Here is a 20,482-nt window from a genome sequence, read left to right as displayed (position 1 = left end):
ATGAAATTTTTTGTTTTTAATAAGCTTGTAAATGCTATAAACTTTATTTATATATCTCCTTGACATATTGCAATTTATCGCTACATTATTTCAATGAATAAGTCAGAATTATACTTATTTCCCCTCTAGGCTCCTGATACACGGTATTTTTTTAGCTTATATAATAAAGAGCATGGGTTATATATATCTAATTGATGTCAGGCTTATATTATCCTATTTACGTAGTAGTTACCCCCACCAAAATCCATGAATTAGTCACATCTTCTGCTGCTGTAACAATTTTCACGAATATAAACTAATGTATGATTGATGTGCATGTAAGATGTTTGATTAGAAAGAAGATTGAAATTATACATAACACCAATATTACATTTATGTATATTATTGCTTAATTATTAATGTTGCACTAATATAGCAGTATTATACAAATTAAATAAATTCTCTCAATAATTTTTAAGTTACACAGTATAACATTAATTATTTGTTTGATAATTTTTAATAATTCTTAACCTCCCAAATTTTTTATCCAGAAGGCCGATTTAGATAAGTTAGGATAGAGCTGAGACTAAGCCACATACGTGGGAAATACTCTATTCAGGCTAGGTGAAGCTTGTCTTTTCCTTGGCCACCTTGCACACCTAGCATTTTTTGTTCGGGGTAACCAAAATATTCGCCCGTGGTTACACCCGGGACCCCTGGGTAGAAGCCAAACTCAGTAAGACAATAAGCTTTCCCAATCATTTTTATACGAGTTTATAGTATTTATAGACTGTTTTTCATGGCGAGCAAAGCTGTAGCGCGAGGGGTTGAAATACCCAGAAATTTTGGGGAGTTACGGCCTTAAGTGTACCCCCTCCCAAGTAACCCCCAAAAATCCCCTCTTCAAACCCCTCCTCCGATATTGTTTTCTGACTTGGACCAAGTTGGAAGGGTGGGATTGTACGAGACAAGACTCGGTGAGCGCCCCCGGATCCGCCCAGAACCATCGGAAAGACTTCCGCGTGTCACTCACAGCTCGTGCAAAAGACCAATCATGTTCCATATACATTCCAGCCGTGGTCCGCGCCTGCCCCCGCGTCCCCACCGCGTCGCAGCCGGGGGTAAGAGGGGGACCCTGAGGGCGGAGGGGGCGGCGTCGGGGTGTGGCGTCTCACCGCGCCACGGCGGCCCGACTGGGAATCAATAGGAGCGGCTGCAGCATTCGGCGAGCGGCGCCTCAACCCGTCGACACGGCATGCTGCCACCCCGCTCTTGACGGCGCGGAACCCAGCTGGGTGAGTGAGCGCGCCGCGCCGCCAACCACGGGCCGTTTCACACGGGGTGCAGCCGGAGTGCACTCTGCGGGGTGCAGTGGAAATTTCGTCGTGTCGAGAGTGACAATGCACGGCGAGGGCCGATGCACGCGGGCCGGTTGTATTTCTTTTTCGGGCACGCAGGACTGCGCGGATGACTGCGTGCATCAAGGTTTTCCGTTCGGGTGCCTCGTGTGAAACGCTGCATGGTTGCCGTGCGTGGGTGCCGCCTCCGTCCTTGTTGATGTCCTGGTGGGAACTTCCTCGGAATGATGTTGACGAATTTTTCTGTCTTCCATACTTGCAGAAAAGCTCATGACCAGTTTCCAACCTCTCTAGTCATTGTCAAGTGCATGCATTTCCTCGGTGAAACCGGTCGTGTTCTCAGTACATAGAGTGAAACATATCAAAGTGATTTTTCATTATAATGCCTAAATTTCTCAAAGTGAAGCCAATAATCATTGATTTTAGTGCTCATACGGTTTAACAGATTCAAATAAAAGTTGATCTTGTGTACTGTTAAGACGCCGGGCTGATAGTGTGGTATTTCAGGAGAGTTCAAAAAAGGGCGGTTTTCCACAATTGACAGTGTAAATAGTCCAAATCCCCTGTTAATACCTCAAAGACCGATTTATAACTTAATTGGTTGAAGTATTCCATGAGAGTAGGTAGGGTTATGGTAAAAGTCTAAGTAAATGCGAAATACTTTTCCTTACCCGACTGTTTGTATATTTCTGTAATTGCGAATTACTCCAAAAAATTCACCGCTAGGTATGGCTTGGTTATTTTCTAAAATTCAACATTATAATTTTTCATACTTGAGAAGATTCCTTGTAAAATCAAAGATTTATAGTTTTCCCTCAGATTGGAAGTCTTTCACATGATTACGGCTCAGTACGGCTTTAGGAGTTGAAGCACGTTATGTATGAAATATTCCTTCACGGAAATCGCTCGTATTTAATTTGCTATGCCTAATAACGGTAGTTAGCAATAACGTCAAGCCTCGAGGTGTTGATATATTCACCGGCATAGCCGTGTTTAAAAACAGTGTGGATGTCATGGCAGGGTATTTCTGGCCTTACGATTTAAAATGAAAGAGCCGTAAGTCAGAAAATGTTTGCTTGGACAGATTACTGAAGCCGGCATCCACCATCGTAATGGATATAAGGTTCGCAAGGTTCATGTAATGATAGGAGAGATATTTATAGAGGTACGTATAAGAAAGTGTTGCCATTTGGGGAAAAATGTTCAAATGTATGTATAGGGGTGTTGAAATTTCCAATTCTAATTCTTATAATGTCAGCTTAATTTTAAATGAAGACGTTTAGAGTAAACTGTTTTGTTCTTCTGTATTGTTGTAAACTGTTTTGTTTTTATTCACACACATTTTTTCAACATTGTTGTGGATTTTATCGAAGTGTATGATAAATATTTTTCCGGGCCTAGCCATGCGGTATTCATTTGTTAACTCATTCTTATTCCACGATAATTGTCGGCGTCTCAACAAGAGTGAGAAAGAATTTCAAGCGCTAATTTGGCACTGCGGAAAAACTTATTTATTGAATTCAGTTTTATTTATTTCGATTCTCATCTCCTGGTGAAATTAGATATCCTTTTACTGTTGCTGATTCTTGTAAATAGCGTGAAATGTTCAGGAGATTTCATTCTAAAGACATATTTGATATGGGACGGATTTTAAACTACTGATAATGACTGAGACTGTAGAGAAAAATTTAACTGAATTCTGAGTCTACGAAATCATTTTTTTCTCTATATTTCTCGCATTTTAAGCAAGAATTGCGAAACCATTATCAAATGTGTGTTCATAGATGTCGTACAATTTTTACACCTCGGCGCTGTGACTTGGCTAGGTATAAGTCATCTTATGGAACTAATTCTGATGAACTTAAGAATAAATAAAACATATTTTATGGCTTCGGAAATCTTTTCCTCGGACAGTATATACATTATTATTGTTTTCCGGAATCTTTGTCTTGCATCCAATGGTTTATTTTATTATTTTTCAAGTAACTTTGCCCCGTATACCTTTAACAAATACATGCTAAAAGTAATGAAAAATGGATGAAGTTACAATCAGTGTTTTATTTTGATGTGTTATCTTAATATCCTTTAAAATTTATTCCTTTGTGCTATTTAGACTCGTACTGTAATGATTTTATTCGATCATTATTTCATTGCTTTGCGCCAAAAAAATTATTTTTCAGTTCCGAAATACATTTTTATCGTTCTTTCTTATAGAATGGTGATTCCGCGGCCGAAATTCCGTCTCATGAATGTATCGATTTCGACGCCGCGCCCCTGTTCTTTTGATACAACTTTGTCCGTAGTTAAGTCTTCCACCTTCTTCGATTTGACTGTATAACATAGCGTGAAAATCATGGCACTTTTTTCCGTATTGATTTTATTTGACTGTGGGCATTAGTATCTATAATGGAAAACACAGTACAGGACCACGTCTTGCCTCAATAAGAATTATACGACAAGAATCAAGGTCATCGAAGAATGCCGCAATGGTGCGGTAGCCGAGGAGCGGGACTTAACTTGCCCGATTGCCCGATCTCATTCCATCAGCTCCGCACTACGACTGATCGGGTAGTCGAGTCGCTAAAGAACCCCTCCCCCTATCGAATCAGAAGTTCATTGCTGCTAGGTGTTTATTGTCAGAGCTTTGCGAACAAAAACTGTTCCAGTAACATACCTTTAACATATATATGCCGTTATGTAAATTAAAAATTGGCATTTATTATTTTTTTGTTATTTTTACCTCTTCGGCACAACTGGTTGTTTTGAGAAATCCCAGTAAAATAAAAACAACTCGTCAACTCGTTTGAAGTTCAGTGTATTTTGGTAACTCTCATATCACCCGTGTTTCCTCTAAGATCGTCTTGTGGTTCTTAATCTTCCTGAATTTTCCTTTTTTGAGGCAGGTATTTATGTTTATTCTAACTTAAAGTAGTTTATATTGCAGTGCCTTTCGTTTTTACCTTTGGCCTCGACAATAAGCTTTTCCATGCAACGAAGCGGAACGATGCAAAACATTTTCCAGGGCTCTTTATTCAGAGTGACTATATGAAGAAGAGTTTTTTGGCTAATTGAACGTGGAGAACGATTTTTTCGTTTCAATTTATACGTTAACATGAAGTGCTACATTTGTATACCAATAATAAGGAAACTTACAACAGACAGAAATATAAGAGTACCTAATTTGGCATGTGTTTCATTTTGATGTCCGTGGAAATGCATAATAGCAAAAGTATTATTTAATCAGTGAATACTTTTTCGTTACCATGTAACTGTGACGCCTCACGTTTTTGTACTCGCGGGATATGGCGTCGTGCTCGTTAAATGTTTCATTTTATGAAACCTCAAAATTTTCACAAGAGTCACCTTTGAACTTTGACGGCATTATTTTATGGATACCTTTGCAATTTTTAAAGACACAACTTCAAAAGTGCGTCTTTGTTGTGGCCAAAAACTTTCTGGAAAAAATTGGGAGCGTGCCAAATGTGAAGGCCCATTGCGAGGTCTGAATGCCTGTTTAAACGGTACATTAACACTTCAAGGTTAATGTCTAAATGTATGAACGCGAGAATGAAGGACAAAATACACCGTGTAACCACCCAACTTGTGCAAATGCATGCACAGAAAATGGAACCTGTTCAAATTCGGTTCATGCATTCGTACATGTTCCGTTCCGGTCCACAAAAATCATTCACGCAAACAGGCATTATCTCGTACATGCTAATGTATCGTGTAAACAGGCCTTTAGAGAAAATCGCGTGGTGGGCTCACGAATTGATGAGCAAATTGTTTTCCGCTTAAGGAATGCGGTGGCTGGCGAATTTTGAAGGCGTTCGAGGGGGATCAAACGGTGCGTCTCGTTGAGTGACCATCGGAGCGGGACAGTGGAATAACAACCAAACGACACTACCCTTCGTCATGGCGCACTCAATTGATCACCTTGGCAGGGGCGGAGGTAGAGCACGTGATAACGACCTATTAGTCACCCAAGACACGCCAACTAAGGAAATTCCTCGCACCACTCCTCCCCTCCCCCGCCCCCTCGGCCCCTCCCCTCTCGCCTTTGATTTCCCCTCCCTCCTCGCGCGATAGCAAACACGTCGCAGGGAAATGTGGGCCGGTCGCTGGGCGTGGGCCCGTGGAATGGGGCCGACGCTCGCCGCTCTTAAGGGGACGCATCACTCTCGCCTCTCCTTCTTAAATTCTAAATGGACGTATACCTCCCGCTCGACCACAATTTTTTGGCGACGGATTATTCCTTCAAAACTTAAGCTATTGTCTGGAAAATATCAGCGAATATAAAGTACCTACACTATGATCGTAATTTTCCCGTACCTACCTAAAATTTGACATTTTTTCATCAGAACATATTTATTACGGTAGCGTAGCCAATATTTTGAAATGGGGTAGATGGGCTTACCGTAGAATCTGGGGCCTTTCCGGGGTGTATGAAAAACACCCCAGAGAAAAGGGGGATTCGGTAAATTTTGGGATTTTTTAATGCTGACACATGAATTTTAGGACTCAAAACAGTAATTTTGTACTAGTATTTATTAAAATGCAGTACTTATATAAATTGGATTTGGTGCCTCCTTTTAAGGCTCAAGAGGTGGTGCGAAAACCTTTCGGAGCTACGGCACTGACTCATTATACTCTTTTTACAGACAAATGCAAGAATTATATTTTTGAGAAACAAGTCTCATGTTGAAAAACGTCTGCTCTGAAAAATTCAAGATGGTAGCGCAAGTTTTAATCGAGTCATGCGTCAACAAAAGAGCCAAATACGACAAGGAGGTAAGATTTTTTTTCGCAACTTATAATTCGTTAGGTATTTATGCTCTCGTGGAATAATATTAATTACTTGCCCTAGCCAAACGCTTTTATCTCAAATGCTATTCGTGTAATATCATAAAAAACTAAAATTGTGTGCAAAATGTGTTGCGACACGGGCTTTACTTATCCACACGGGTCATCTAGCATTCTTAGTCAATAATGAACTTCGTAGAACTCAATAACACTATTTTTTCATTAAGGAGCCAGAATATTTTACATCGTTTAAGCGATTTCGACTTTACCAAATACTTTTCAGGACTTTTCAGGCATCTTTTAGCTATAGGGAATTTGGTGAGGTAGCATTTTCTAGGGTAATATCGTGGGAATTGGGCGGATACCTTCCAATTATTTTGGGCTCTTCCCTACCGATCTTTACAGCGGGAGGGGTCACCGAGGACGCGATTCAAAAGCTAGGATTCAGACACCTTTTAGCCATGGGGAATTTGGGGAGGTCGCATTTTCTAGGGTAAGGTCGCGGGACTTTGGCGGATACTTTCCAATTAATTTGGGGTCGGTCCCTTCCGATATTTACAGCGGGAGGGGTCACCGAGGACGCGATCCAAAAACTAAGAAAGTCCCCACCGCTCAACCTAACCCCTGGGATACGGTACCACCAAATTCCCTAGATACAAAATTTCAATTAAAATAATATTTCAAACTGAGTTCCCGCGAGGCGATCAAGGTGCCCAAGTGCGGAAGCAACGGCCGAATTGTGGGCGTAGTCTGCGCGGCAACCGAAACCTAATGCCAATATTGAAACCCTCGGCTCAACATTAATATAGGTAAGGGTTTAGTTAGAAATAAATTACCAATAAGCAGATTTTTTTCTTATCCTGATACTTCTCATTCCCTAGGAGTGTTTTAAAGTCAATAGAAATAATTGTCTATCGCAGAAAGCAAGCATCATAGCAAGCACTAACGTCGTAGGCATCCCATCTGTCCTATCTTGTAAACTCGAACTTTGCCTTACCGATCATGGTCGCAGAAGCCAAAAATCGTTTTTGTTTTTATTCACTCCTTGCTGCAAGCATCATGTTATCCCTTTTGATAGCTCAATGTTAGCGCTGGGGCAGTTTTACTTAAATCTAATGGAAATTAATTTTCAATCGAGATAAGAAAATTTTAAACAAATATATAACCAATATAATTGACTCTATTATGATAATAAAAAGCAAAAGATATCGTCATAATCAGACCCATAAAGCAGTCACGTGATTTTGGATTTTGCTTATTTTCTGTCTTGGTCGCGTGTGCTGAAGTAGAAAAGTGTTATTTTTATAATAATTCTGAAGTTCGAAATGGTTTCATAGTTGAAAACATAAGTATAGAAATAAGAAGTTTTTTGAGCGACTGAACTGCGTACCCAAAATCTTTGCGGTGAATCAAACTAGCCAGGAGCTAACGAATGGTACGCCACTCCGCGTAATGAAGTCCTTTGAAATGATGTTTGTACGGCCCGGAAGAATAAATCAGTCTTGGTAAAGTCGAAAAGAATGGATTTATTAAACAAAACGAATTTTACCTGGGCATCCAGCATCCATATCGTTTAACGGCATAACTGTTCTAATTTCGTGTTTTGAAACGATGAAAGTATGCAAACTTCACTCGTTGGAGTCTTTCATCTCTGACTATCCATGATCAGAGATAAATGGTACAGACGCTTTTGAATCCTCTCATGACCTCTATATTTAGCAAATGCGTAATTCACCGATGCGAATTTCGGATATTAATTAGTTTTCAACAGAAGCGGTTCCGTTACCCTTAGAATAGTGGCGAATGGTTGACAGAGCATTATAAAAATGCGGATGCTTTGGTATTAAGATTGTCAAACGTGTACTCTGTAGGTCTATGAAAAGGGGGCTGCTCCGTCGAGCAAAAAGGATGCCTTCTTTTTTGAAAAATGCCAAAATGCCCACTGAAATTGCTCTGCCAATAGTAGCTTATATTTATCAGAATATTCCAATTTAAAATCGTGAAGTTATTTTTTATTTTGTGTCGATGATACTCTATGCATGTAAATATTTAACTTTTAAGTAGAAATTGGAAACAAATGAGATAAGGTGCGTTATGAGGTGAATCTCGTGGTCATGTTTAAAAGAAATATCGTAATATTTCTGCTTTTTGAACACGTTCTGCTTATTTTATTTTATTGAAGTATTCTTTACCAATTAAGGTAGGTCTGTATGGAGTATTTGAGAAGTATTCTAGCCGTTTCCCCTCCCTTTATGGACTTCCCTCTTCAGTTCGTAATGAGGCCTCCTCCTCTTATTCTATCTAATTCCTATTCTCTTCCTTCTTTTTTTACCTAGTATTCTACCCTCTAACACCGTTTTCAACATCCCATCCCCGCTGGGAACTCGTTCCATCCGTGCCTCTTTCCTCCGTATCAAATCTAGAAGCTACCTCTCCTCATCAGCCATCGTCGTTCCTTCTTCTCTCCGTCCACTTCACCTTATCCATTCTTCGCCACACCCACATATCGAACGCCTCCAGTCTTCTCTCACCCTCCTTCCTCTGTGTCCACGTTTCCGCACCATAAAGCGCTACACTCCAGATCGGACTCTTCGCTAACCTTTTCTTTTAACTCTTACATAACAATCCTCTCATAACCTCCTTCCTGTTCATGAACGCCTCCTTTAATGAAGCAGTTCCGTTCCTGATGACCTTGCTGCTGTATTTGTTTTCCTAAATGTGCTGCCCAAATACTTTAATTGATGTACCTGTTCAAGTTTTTTCCCCACCTACTTTTTACTTGAGTCTCAAATTCCTAGTTCGCTTTATAAAACCGCTTTACCGTAGTCTTGTTGTGATTATTCCTCATGCCATACTCCTCGCAGCGCTTGTCTAAAACGTTTTGCTATTTTATCGGATAAAAACTACAAATTATGAAATAAATTATGAGGCTCCGTCGTGGAAGCGGGACTCGAATCAGACGAATACCCACAATTTGTCGTAAATGATATTTCAAAATACTGGTTTCCCCTGTAAAACCCTTCGGTACTTAATGATACGACCGCGCCACTTAGCACGATTATTCAGTTGTTTTAATTTTATCCATCAATACTTTATCAATAGTCGGAGTCGACTGGAACGGTATTTTCTTTCAAGTAACGTATTTTGAAATCAGTTAGTACTGTACCTATATATTTGATCACAACATAGAAAGTCCTACAATAATTTTTATTATAATTACTGCCTCTTCATATCAGTTTTTAGCCAAGAATCTTGTTCGTGCAAAGCGTTATTCTTTAACGACATGAGAATGGCATGAGAACCATAATCAAGACAATAAGCCTTTCTCAGTATGCACAGCTATCCAGCAACCAGCGATCGAAATGCTATTCCGCGGAATGGACCAAAATACTTGGCAAATGCTGATCATACGATCACACCATAAGAAAGTGCTTCTTAGATGCTTACAACTTAGTATTCCTATTCCTCCGCCGATGTGGGCTAAGTCGGCATCGTGCTTGACTAAGACATGAAATGCGGTATCACGTCAGAGGTGATTTCCTACGGTCCTATGATCGTACGTATCCTATGTTCACACTCAACTAATCCTTCAAATCGCTAAATACGCCCCCTTTGAACATTTAAAAATTGTCTGTACTTTCTATCGCATATGTTTGCCATGACGATTGGTATGCTGCTTATGCGGTGGCAAAAATGCAGGGTATACTTCTTTGTAAGATAATATGGCATTAATGAGAGTGATACTATCTTTTAAGCAATAAAAATTACTGATTTTCCTCGCTCATTGTGTTTCCCTACTGCTGAGTTTGCCATTTCATTGTGAAAAATGTCCCTGCTCATCTACGAAACCCGACATCTTCAAGGAGAAAATTATTCCCATCGGCGTATTAATAAATTTAATGGCTTGAGCGAAAAAAATTGTAAATAATTAAATAAATGAATAAATAATATTAAGCAATTTTCCCCTGTTTTTCAAAGAAAATATAGTATCCATTTTTGTTTTGTTATTAGTAGATCATGTGGTTGATTATCTGCCAACTAGTTTATCGTATTGTAATGGGTTTAAGATCGGAATTATAGCCGTATAATGCGATCAACATATTTTTCTAGTATCCATCCCAATATTTTTAGTCCCAAAACTGACCGTAAAGACATGAAAAATGATGAAATGTTTTAAAATTTTACCTTAGTAGTCTATTTAATTCATAAATTAACTCCCTCAAACGTGAAACAATAACTTGAAATAATTTAACATTGCTCAAAAAACTACTTAAACTGGTATAAAAATAAGGTGAGGAAATTAAGTCTGTAAAACTATTATTGTATCTGTTTCAGTAGCTATTTTCGCGAGAGAATTCAATTTATATTTCCCAATATTAGTTATAATGCATGCGGCCCCCTTCTTCATCTGAGAAACCTAAATAGGACAATGATTACAAGCCTTACTTTCATGAAAGATATTTTATCAGAGCATCCGCCTGATAAAAATTATAACTCGAAAATATAGAATTGATCGGTTGCGAAAGCGGTGGCCCCATCTACATCCGGAAGGTTGAGACTGAGCTAGCAATTTTGTACCACGAACTGGCGTCCGCTTCCGGGATTGATCGATCCATATTTTAAAAGACCTCATTATATATATCCGATTCGAATATTGACACCCTTACGTTGGACTCATGCGCATAATATTACGTTAATCGACAAGAGTTTTAAATAAATAGTCATTACGGAAGGAGTTTTGCGGGTTGATATTTATTTTGCCTGCAAAATCCACATTTGTTCGTAGAACTTCGTATCATATGGAGATCTTTAGATCTTCTGGCTTAAAGTTCACAAGTAGCTTTTCAGGAAGTCAGTTCTGCCTGAAAATATTTTACCTCCCAAAGAAAACCAAATTGGACTAATTTTTCAGTTGGAGCGCCGTGTTAATACTCTTTTCACAGACTTTTCATGTATAGAAGTTTGATTGCACGAAAGGACTACAAATCAGCTAAGCGCCTCTGACAGCAGACAGCTGGACACGTGGCAAACTATGCGAACCTCTGATGACTATCACGGAGAAATGCTATTATAGAGTTTGTAAACGGATATCATGTATATTTAACGACGGCATGCTAATTTTTGGACAAACAAATTTGCTAATAACAGCGCTGACTTCTAATAATTCCCAAAAACTGCTATTTTGTACAGATAGGTGAAAATATCGTAAAAGTCTGGCCTGATAGCGCGATTCTACGATCATCTTTGAGCGCTTAACTAATTGAAAGATGGATATTAAGGTACCGATTGAATCCTTACGCTATTTAGTAAACACTATTTCCCCTAGTTTAGCTTGCTGTAGAATCACTTTTGTGGAAAATAAAGTGATTAAACTTACTACTACTGACTCTTATGCGAATAATTTGAACGCTAAAACACTCCTCTTAAGGAGAGAGGGACGCAACTGCGCGTTTTAATGCATTTCCTTCTCGCGATTGTTAATCTTAAAAAGTTTTTCCATCATACACTTTTTTCAATCAATTCTGAATGTGATAATAGAGTTCGCAGAGTGTGAATACTTCAATTCTTATATATTTAAGAAAACATTAAACCATCTGTTGCGCTAGTTTAATGTTCATTACGGCATTCGTCCTCAGTTACAGGGTTAATTTTCCAATAAGTCAAAAAAAAATTCCGGTGCCGAGCCTACATTTAATTTTAATCACAATTGTTTTAGCTATATCGGGCATTTTATCCATATTTTTTTAGAAATGATGTATATATTATAGTAATAATAAGGAATTTTTGTATGCTAGACAGCGGAAACAAAACCCTGGGTGGGCTCCTGACTTATGATCGGGCTTTGATCCTGGCTGCTCCTGTGGCCAGGATCGAAAGTCCGAGGCTTTTACTCCACGACCTCGGGAGGAGGGAGGATAGAAGGTAAGGTATGGTATGGTATTTGGAGGAGGCGACCGACAGCTGAGGTCATTTGCGCCATGAGGGAAGGGTATGGAAGGAAGGGTGGAGAGAAACCCGGCGTCGGCGTTAGCCTGCTCTTAACGAAAGGCGCCAAGGGGACCACGGCTTAACGTCCCATCCGACGGACGGAGTGCTGCCCTTGAAATGTCCTCCACACAACATTCAAGTAGGGATCAGGCAGTCTGAAAATTCTCTGCCACTGCCGAGATTTGAACCCGAGCCCGCCGGGTGGGAAGCTAACACTCTAGCCACCACACCAAGATAGAAGGTAAGGATAAGGAAGAAGGCGCCCCTGCGATGGGAGCCCGCCAATGCCTCCGAGGATAGGAATAGGTGCGAAAGGGAAGAGGTGGCAGAATATTGTCATCGGGGCAACGCAGGCCACCAGTAGCGAAACCAAATTTACTGCTCTTACAGAAATGGTAGATCATTCTATGAAGAGAATGATTCTTAAGGGGAGACCACGTACCTTGCACCGCCTTTTTCAATGCCGTATTTTTTATGGCCTTCGGAAAGGTGAACACATCTCTGAACTAGTAGTGGTTCCGTTGATTGGGTCTTAGTTTGGCTGTAATTAATTAATTTTCATGCGGTATTTTTCACAAGCCGTATATAATTCCAAAATTTCTCATCATATATCAGACGAGTTAGGTGGGGTAGTGGTAGCGTACGCGATTCCCACCCAGAGGGCCAGGGTTCGGGGCTTCGTCATGGCAGTCATTTTGTTGTCTTCATTGTGATCATACGGCGTCAAGTTTTTCATTAATTAAAATTGCCATAAAAAATACGGCATTGAAAAAGGCGGAGCAAGGTACGTGGTCTCCTTTTGTCAGAGATTTTTATATCGGTAGGTACATATCCCGGTTGAAGCCTTCGGACACTTCGAATCAAAAATCCTCCAAGTGCGAGGAGGCCCATGGCAGTGGCGCAGCGAGGGGGGGTTTTTATTATTACTTATAGAATAGTGCTAGGATTTATCAAATATTTCTTAGAAAGCCGTAAAACTCGCCATTTTGAACCAGTACTCTTCAAATATTTTGGAGGAGGGCACCCTCAACTCCTGCTTACCCTGGTGGGTATGCAATACTCACTCACCCGTAAGTATTAGTTGCGCCTAAAATCCCCCCTAGCAGTAATTCCTAGCTGCGCCCCCGGCCCATGGTATGGGAGGGAATGGAAGTGATTCCCTACCCTGAATGCGTGAAGTTCACACGTCTCTGGCAATGTACGAACCTCTAGAATGGAGCCTATAACGGAGAGAGCTCTATCCTCACCCAACCAAACCAACCTTCCGGTTGAATCACTGAATTGTTGAAATCGTATCGTATTGATATCGGTTGATTAACGTATCGCCATTGTAAATTGTATTAAAATGTGGATTTCAAATGTAATATCCGGAAAATATAACACGAAAAGCAAATTTTTGTGCCATCAGCCGATGAATTACAATTAATACAGCATTTTTTCAAATTTCTATGAAAATGCCATATCGTTTGTCGGGCCAACCTCTTCGCCCGAGATTCGAGGCATACCGCTTCATGATCATCCCTCAAACTTCAGTCGACGTCCATCGGCTTCCATTGTTATTTCCTCTCGCATTGTATGGATTGAGGTTTCAAGATATCTTTATGCCAATACTATCGATTGCTCTCGACTTCCGCGTTGACGTCCAACTCCATTGAAGGTCCTGGGTACCTCTGGAACTTTGCCCTCTCCATTGGCGCCTTTGGACGTCGACGTTCGATAGATCCACCACGGGGCTCAAATGTATCTTTCTCATGAGAGCCACTCGATGTTTTCCCGGCGAGCAACGCAAGGTTTCCGGATTCCATTGCTTCATTCTCACAGGAGAGCTCTTGAAAAATCCAATTCTGAAAATATCTCGGCTTTGTCACCAAAGAGTGTACCTAGAGTCGGTGACTGAGTTAAAAGGATTCATCACTCCTGCTTGATCTGCACTTTTTTCATTCCATTTTACTTGATTTACACTAGCCCTGAGATCTTGAAAATTTTCAGGGTACATAAAGTGGAGTCGTGTTAGCATTTTTCTCTATCTCAAACACAAACATTTAACTAGGTACTTTCTTTTAGGTAAAGTTTTCATAATTGTGATACTGGAAAATGTTGTCAAGGGCATCCCTTATACACCCTTAAAATATCAAGATGCGTTCTGAATAAGCGAAAAATAACGGAATTGTCGCGTCCTTTTAATAAAAATGTAGGTCGTATTTTTTCTTGACCTAGTACGAGTTTAAAACTGACGCTATCATCTTGAAATATTTTCAGAGTATGTAGAGTAAACCCATGTGAGTGTTTTCCTGAACATCAGACGCCGAAGTTTATTTCAGTATTTTCTTCCAGATAAAATTTTAATATGTAACTATAATACAGGCTAGTGCTGGCCATTTGATTTCTACTATTTCAGCAGTAATAACAAAAAAACTGCTGCTTTTGGTTTTCAGAAGTGTAACAATCCACTTTGTTCAAAAGTCTTCTTTTTTTCTCTCCGGCAAAGGGACCACCATGAGCCCCTTCCTCAAGGTCATGCAACTGTTCCTGATGATGACAGGAACAGTTCTTGGCATGCTTATTCTTCTGCTCGTGACTCCAGACCTTGAGGACACCATGCTGAGGGCCGTGAGGCGGTACCACAAGCGCAACCAACAGCCTCCAGCACCACCGGACACCAATCGGTGGGTCAATTCCCCCTTCTTCTCATTTAATTAATTTCCATAGGACTGATCTGTGTAGTGATAGGAGGTTGTTTATTTCCATAGTCGATTTTATAACTTCAAAAAGAAAATTTAAATGTGACTTAAGTAAATAACTTGAATCTAAACTTTAAATGTCACTCAGTAAGTTAGCTCTGTCAGTGAAATCTTTTGTTGTATGTTTATCATTCGTATACATTTACGGATGTAGTATGTGGATTCGAAATAAAATAATAAATTGTACACCATCCTTAGCTTATCCCTGGAATGCTAATTTTGATGCATGGGTGTTGCATGGATAATGCAGTGAAGCAAATTTCAAAGACAAGTTCACCTTTTGTGAATTATTCTCAGCGAACTAGATTAAAGTCGGTTCTTAGATGGTACTGTATAAGAAATTTCTATTCCGCAACCATTTTAATAAATTTCTTCTTATATACTTTCCTCATCAAACGACTTGATTTAGTGGAGTACGGTTTACGTTTTTTCTTCCTCAAAGATCTATCTATCACTTCCTCTCTCATTCCAGTGGTCTGCTAAGGATAACTGTACTGCTATTTTCTTTTACTTGTCGTCAATATAGATAAGTAATGCATGCATTGTGTGTCAATCTGTTTACGTAGGTACTTTAGACGTGGTACCATATAGTCTGTAGATCATAAATAACTCAAAGGTTATGACAATATAAAGCCATTACTTAAAGCAACCAAACTCCATAAATATAAATAATGCTCTGACTAAAAAGATATTTATTCGCGCCTCAAATTGCTCGCATGTTGAAAAGGGAGTATGAAAACGACTTTACGCTTAATACAAGATTGTGAAACCTTATTGAACTTTTACTGCAGACGTTCACAATTTTTGACTTAGTTATAACTCGCTTGGGAACGCATTATTAATGCAAAAAAAATCCTCTTAAGTAACTATGAAAAGGAATATCTCTTATTCACAATTTACCGCATGTAAAACTGCCTTAAGGATTATATTTTGGCAACTTAATATGCGTCAGTTTATTCTTTAGACAATGGTTTGGCCACGAGAGGAATTACAATAGCTGTAATATTATTAGAAATGCCAAAAGATTTTCACATTTTTGTTTCTCTTACTACTGATTTTATTGAAGAGGCTGCAGGGAGTTGAATACTTGGCTTTAATTTAGGCAAATATAATGCTATTTGTTAAACATTTAAATTCATCATCTACGTAATCTTCATCCTTGGGAAATGTGGTCAATATGATCAAGCGAAAAATTTCTCCTGCATATAATACATTTTTTGACGAGAAAACCAGCGATGAATCTTATTATCGTGGCAATACGAATAGTTGCCAACTTGATTCAAAGCTGGCAACTTCTGTGTATAATGGAAATCATACCCTGCTCCTCAATCATTCAGTATCTCGGTGGAATGATCTTGGTTTGTAATAGCTCCCAAAGATAGTTCCTGGAGAGTCCATTCAGAATTTAAAAATCAATGAAATTTTCAAAATCCATTTAGGTCCAGAAAGCGAGAAAAATGAATTTGATGAGAATTGGTACGTGGTTTCATCACCTCAGGGGTATTGTCATCGACAAAAATCTCTCTTTTCATCACTGCTCGTTCTCATGCAGCGAGGGGTGGCGAGAGCCTTCTTCCATCAGTTGGAATGCCATAGCTAAGGCCTTCATTTCGAAAGCTGTCAATTTTTCATGATATTGGACCATAGCCACATTCTGCCCCAGAATATTATTAATCACGTTTTCATGTTCGAACCAAAAGTGACGGGGAAAAATGCAGGACTAAAAGAATCGAACGCGCATATCTTTTTATCTTCTAGAAACTACGAGCATCCTTAAAACCTTGATATATCATCCTTCTTTTAACCAGATGGATTGACACTGTGATGAATGGGAGACGGAACATATTGTGCTGGAGGGCATATGCATTTTTCCACTATTTGGGCGATAACTTCTTTCTATGGTATGGTATGGTATTTGGAGGAGGCGACCGACAGCTGAGGTCATTTGCGCCATGAGGAAAGGGTGTGGAAGGAAGGGTGGAGAGAAACCCGGCGTCCGCGTTAGCCTGCTCTTAACGAAAGGCGCCAAGGGGGCCACGGCTTAACGTCCCATCCGACGGACGGAGTGTTGCACTTGAAATGTCCTCCACACAACATTCAAGCAGGGATCGGGCAGTCTCTGAAAATTCTCTGCCACTGCCGGGATTTGAACCCGAGCCCGCCGGGTTCTTTCTATAAATACTATTGGGGTTGAGGCCAGTCCTAGATGTGAAATACGATGATTATCACTTTATATACTGGGCCTCGAAATTTTTTTAACTCGTATGACGGTCGAATTTTAGTCCTAAAACTTATTCTCTTCCTTTGATTTTCAGGGTTTCAAGGCTAACACTGATTTATCGATTTGATGCTATCACAATTTATTTTTTAACAGGTACTGTGCAATGAAAATGCTAAATTGGTTCAGGATTTAAAAAACATACCGTGTGCATATCAATTGAAAAAGCTTTACTGTCATTCACGGCAGCAAGAGAGCTCATAAGCAAGGAATGGTTACAAATAATATGGATAATTCAATCCTTTCCTTCGCAAATTGAAGGCTTTTTCCGTCCATTTCAACATCTCGCAAAGCTAATTTCATGCAACTTCTATGATCTGAAGTCAATAACAACATTCTATTGCTAATAGCTCAAAAAACGTAGACCGATGATGAGCTTGAACGTTTTTTTTTGCATTATAATCTATGTTATAGCATTAATCAATATTTTTCGGTCGCATGTTGATTGTACACATAATTTGAAAAAAATTAGGTGTAGCATGACAAACGCTCAATGAGCCGTTGGATTCCAGAGAAAAATCAGTTGAAAAATACCAGTGCCTTCTCATCGCCATTAATGTCCGAAAAATGGCCAAAAATGCCAAAAAAATTTTTAACTTTGAGTGCGATGCGGCACGTCAGTTATCCAATTGCAATAATATTCTACAGGATATGTTTTTATACAAATTGGCATTAATTGAGGTGGTGTCCCGAAAGAAAATCGGAAAATAGAGACCACCCAATGTACAAGTATCGCCAGGAGAACCTGCATTAAAATTGGGATTTAAAACTCAATTTCTTGGAAAAAATGCGAAAAAAAACCTATTTCTGTTGCCATCAGGATAACTAGAGGCTTTTTATGAGTTTACGGGTAGTATCACCATTGGCGCATTCAGTGGTATGTTATGGGCGTGTTAACTCCTTTCTCTGCAGAAAAAAAGTGATTTTTTTAAACATTTGATTAAAATACTGCAATTTAATATATATATCCTCCATTGCATATACATATTGTATTACTCCATTTCTGCCGACGTTTCGATGAAATACTTTTTCATCGTCCGCAGAACTGGTTATGCCGGGTGCGCCAGTTCACCTTCGGCACCGAAGATAGCGGGTCATCCCGTTGATAAGTCTGCTAGTTATTGTGGGTGTCTATTTTTTATGTGCTTATGTGTTTCTTTTAATAGTGAATTTTGACCGCTCTTTTCGATCGGTTATATATAGAGGCCACCGCCGATGAAGTACAATTAGAAGAGCACGTATTGTAATTTTGATGGCAGTTACGCTTTTCGGGCCGTTGGGAATGTGCCGCTTCTGTCTCCTCAGGCGGTTCACTAATTGCAGTGTCTGCGAAGGGAGGGTGAGCACTTGAGCTGGGCGCGGCGCGTGCTTAGCGAGGGCGGCATTCTCACCTGTCAGTATTCTCCTAACCACCTGTGATTTTCCCCTCAGGGGGATAAATGAACTTTAGGACTACAAAGAAATTCCTTGTTCAGTGTCAATTAGAGAAAAATTACTGGATTACCTACCCCACCTAGAATTGGTAAGAACTTTTTTAATTGCAACATGCTGTGAAAACGGAGGTGGAGAGGCCTATTTTTTTAATTCTATCAGTATCAGCAATAACTTATTTGAAAACGAAACAGGACGTATTTGTGAATCCGTTGTCTTAACTGAATGTAATTTCTCGGGATGTCCAACGGGTAAGTTTTTCATGATTATCGATGTTGAAAACATCGTTTTTTTCGGCGACTACTTTTAAACGATAATTAATATAAAAAATAGTAAAATTCTCCAAAAATGACAAAAGCATTAGTTTTTACATGTGGCAGGGGTAGCCCCTTGCTTAGGCAAGTACGATTAATTAGTTGCCACCCGTCCTGATACATTAAAATATTGTCTTTTATTTAAAGTTCTGGAAGAAAATATTAATTTTTATTCACACCCATTTCTATCAATTAAATTTACCTAAATATTCGAACTACCTGGGAATAAACTTATCTATTACTCAGGGTCTTACAATTGAACCTTGGAAATTGGTTTGGAGGCTAGCGATAATTCCTCCGTGGCATGTGTTCACCACCGCACTCTTACGGGTGACTTACTGAAGGACTAGTCCGCAATTCACTCATTGCTCCTACCCAAAGTTCGGTTTCGATAGGTGAGGGTAAAGCTCACTCCATACTGAGCCACGGGGGCGTCAATGAAACCCCTTTAGGTGAAGAGGGCCAGTTTCTTTCCTTACGTCACTTCATTCGAATTTCCTTTGGATCGATCAAACGGCTTCGCCTGGGATTGGAATCCGAGACCCCTCGATGGGTTTGATTCCATCCCGGCGAATAGTGACTGTGAATGACTCAGGCTTCCCACCGGGTTAGACATTCCATTTCTGCCGACGTTTCGATGAAATACTTATTCATCGTCCGCAGAACTGGTTATGCCGGGTGCACTTCCGTTCAACAATGTTTAATTCCGCGAATAACATTTACGTAAATATATAACGCTTCAACAAGATGAATAATTACAGAAATACATATGTCTGCGGAGCTGCTTAGGCTGTCGACGTAACGTAACTCTTATACTTTGGGCTTCTTTCTGAACACAGAAGCAGGAGCAATTTCCACAATTTTATATTTATTGTACGACCGGTTTCGCTTATAGCATCATTAGGTACATATAACAAGGTGTGCAAAGGCTTAAATGGGAAGGCAGGATTGTGGTGGTAAAATGGGAAGACGGAGAGAGATGGGGAGAACTGAAGGAAAGGGTGTACAGTCACAAGTGCTTGGGGACAGGAAAAACCGAAGAAAGAGCCGGTGAGGAGGTATGACGAATATACAATGACGTGAATGTTCAAAACAATTAAATGGTCTCAATGTGTAATGTTCTCTCTCGAGAAAGGTTGGTCGGAAGGCCCCTGGCTCAATCTCCTTTTGTCGCTCGACCCGATCACCATCCCCCTGGATGTCCCATGGTGTCGGCCGTCGAGGAGGATGGGGGCATAACCGTGTCCTGGTAGAAAGAAGGGATGGGAAGGTGGAGGACAAAAGGGTTGCTAGAATTCAATTGATAGGAAGGGTGAGCTGGTATAGTAGAGAAGTTCGTTAAGGAGGGGCTTATTATGCCTCCTTCTGTAATTAATTTATATTTGTTAAAGGGAATCTCGTTTTTTTCCCTTGCCAGCTATATGTGGAATATCAGGATCAAACTTGCACACATGCCCCGAATCTATCAGGTGTTTGGCCACCATGAATGTATCATTCCCGGTATCTGTGTACTTCCTGTGTTCCCTCATTCTGGTAGTGAAATCGCGATCTTTTTGGCGTACATAACTCGTACACCCCGCCCATTTCCAC

General features: G+C 39.9%; 1 protein-coding gene across 2 annotated transcripts in view; it reads left to right on the top strand.

Annotated features, from left to right (window-relative positions):
- The first annotated feature begins 1,188 nt into the window (after window positions 1-1,188).
- The window catches only part of LOC124171384 (WSCD family member AAEL009094-like), a 53,083-nt gene continuing 33,789 nt past the window's right edge, over window positions 1,189-20,482 (top strand). The window contains exons 1-2 of one of the 2 annotated variants that reach the window (XM_046550555.1): window positions 1,189-1,274; window positions 14,617-14,794. In XM_046550555.1, the coding sequence (XP_046406511.1) occupies window positions 14,625-14,794 (170 nt within the window). In that variant the 5' untranslated portion in view covers window positions 1,189-1,274; window positions 14,617-14,624. Of the gene's footprint in view, window positions 1,275-1,362; window positions 1,545-14,616; window positions 14,795-20,482 lie in introns of those variants that run through there. The other variant, XM_046550554.1, reaches the window with a different exon arrangement.

The sequence above is a fragment of the Ischnura elegans genome, chromosome X (assembly GCF_921293095.1).
Source record: "Ischnura elegans chromosome X, ioIscEleg1.1, whole genome shotgun sequence".
Lineage (NCBI taxonomy): Eukaryota > Metazoa > Arthropoda > Insecta > Odonata > Coenagrionidae > Ischnura > Ischnura elegans.
The sequence above is the reverse complement of the archived record's forward strand: the minus strand, read 5'-3'. Positions and strand labels throughout refer to the sequence as shown.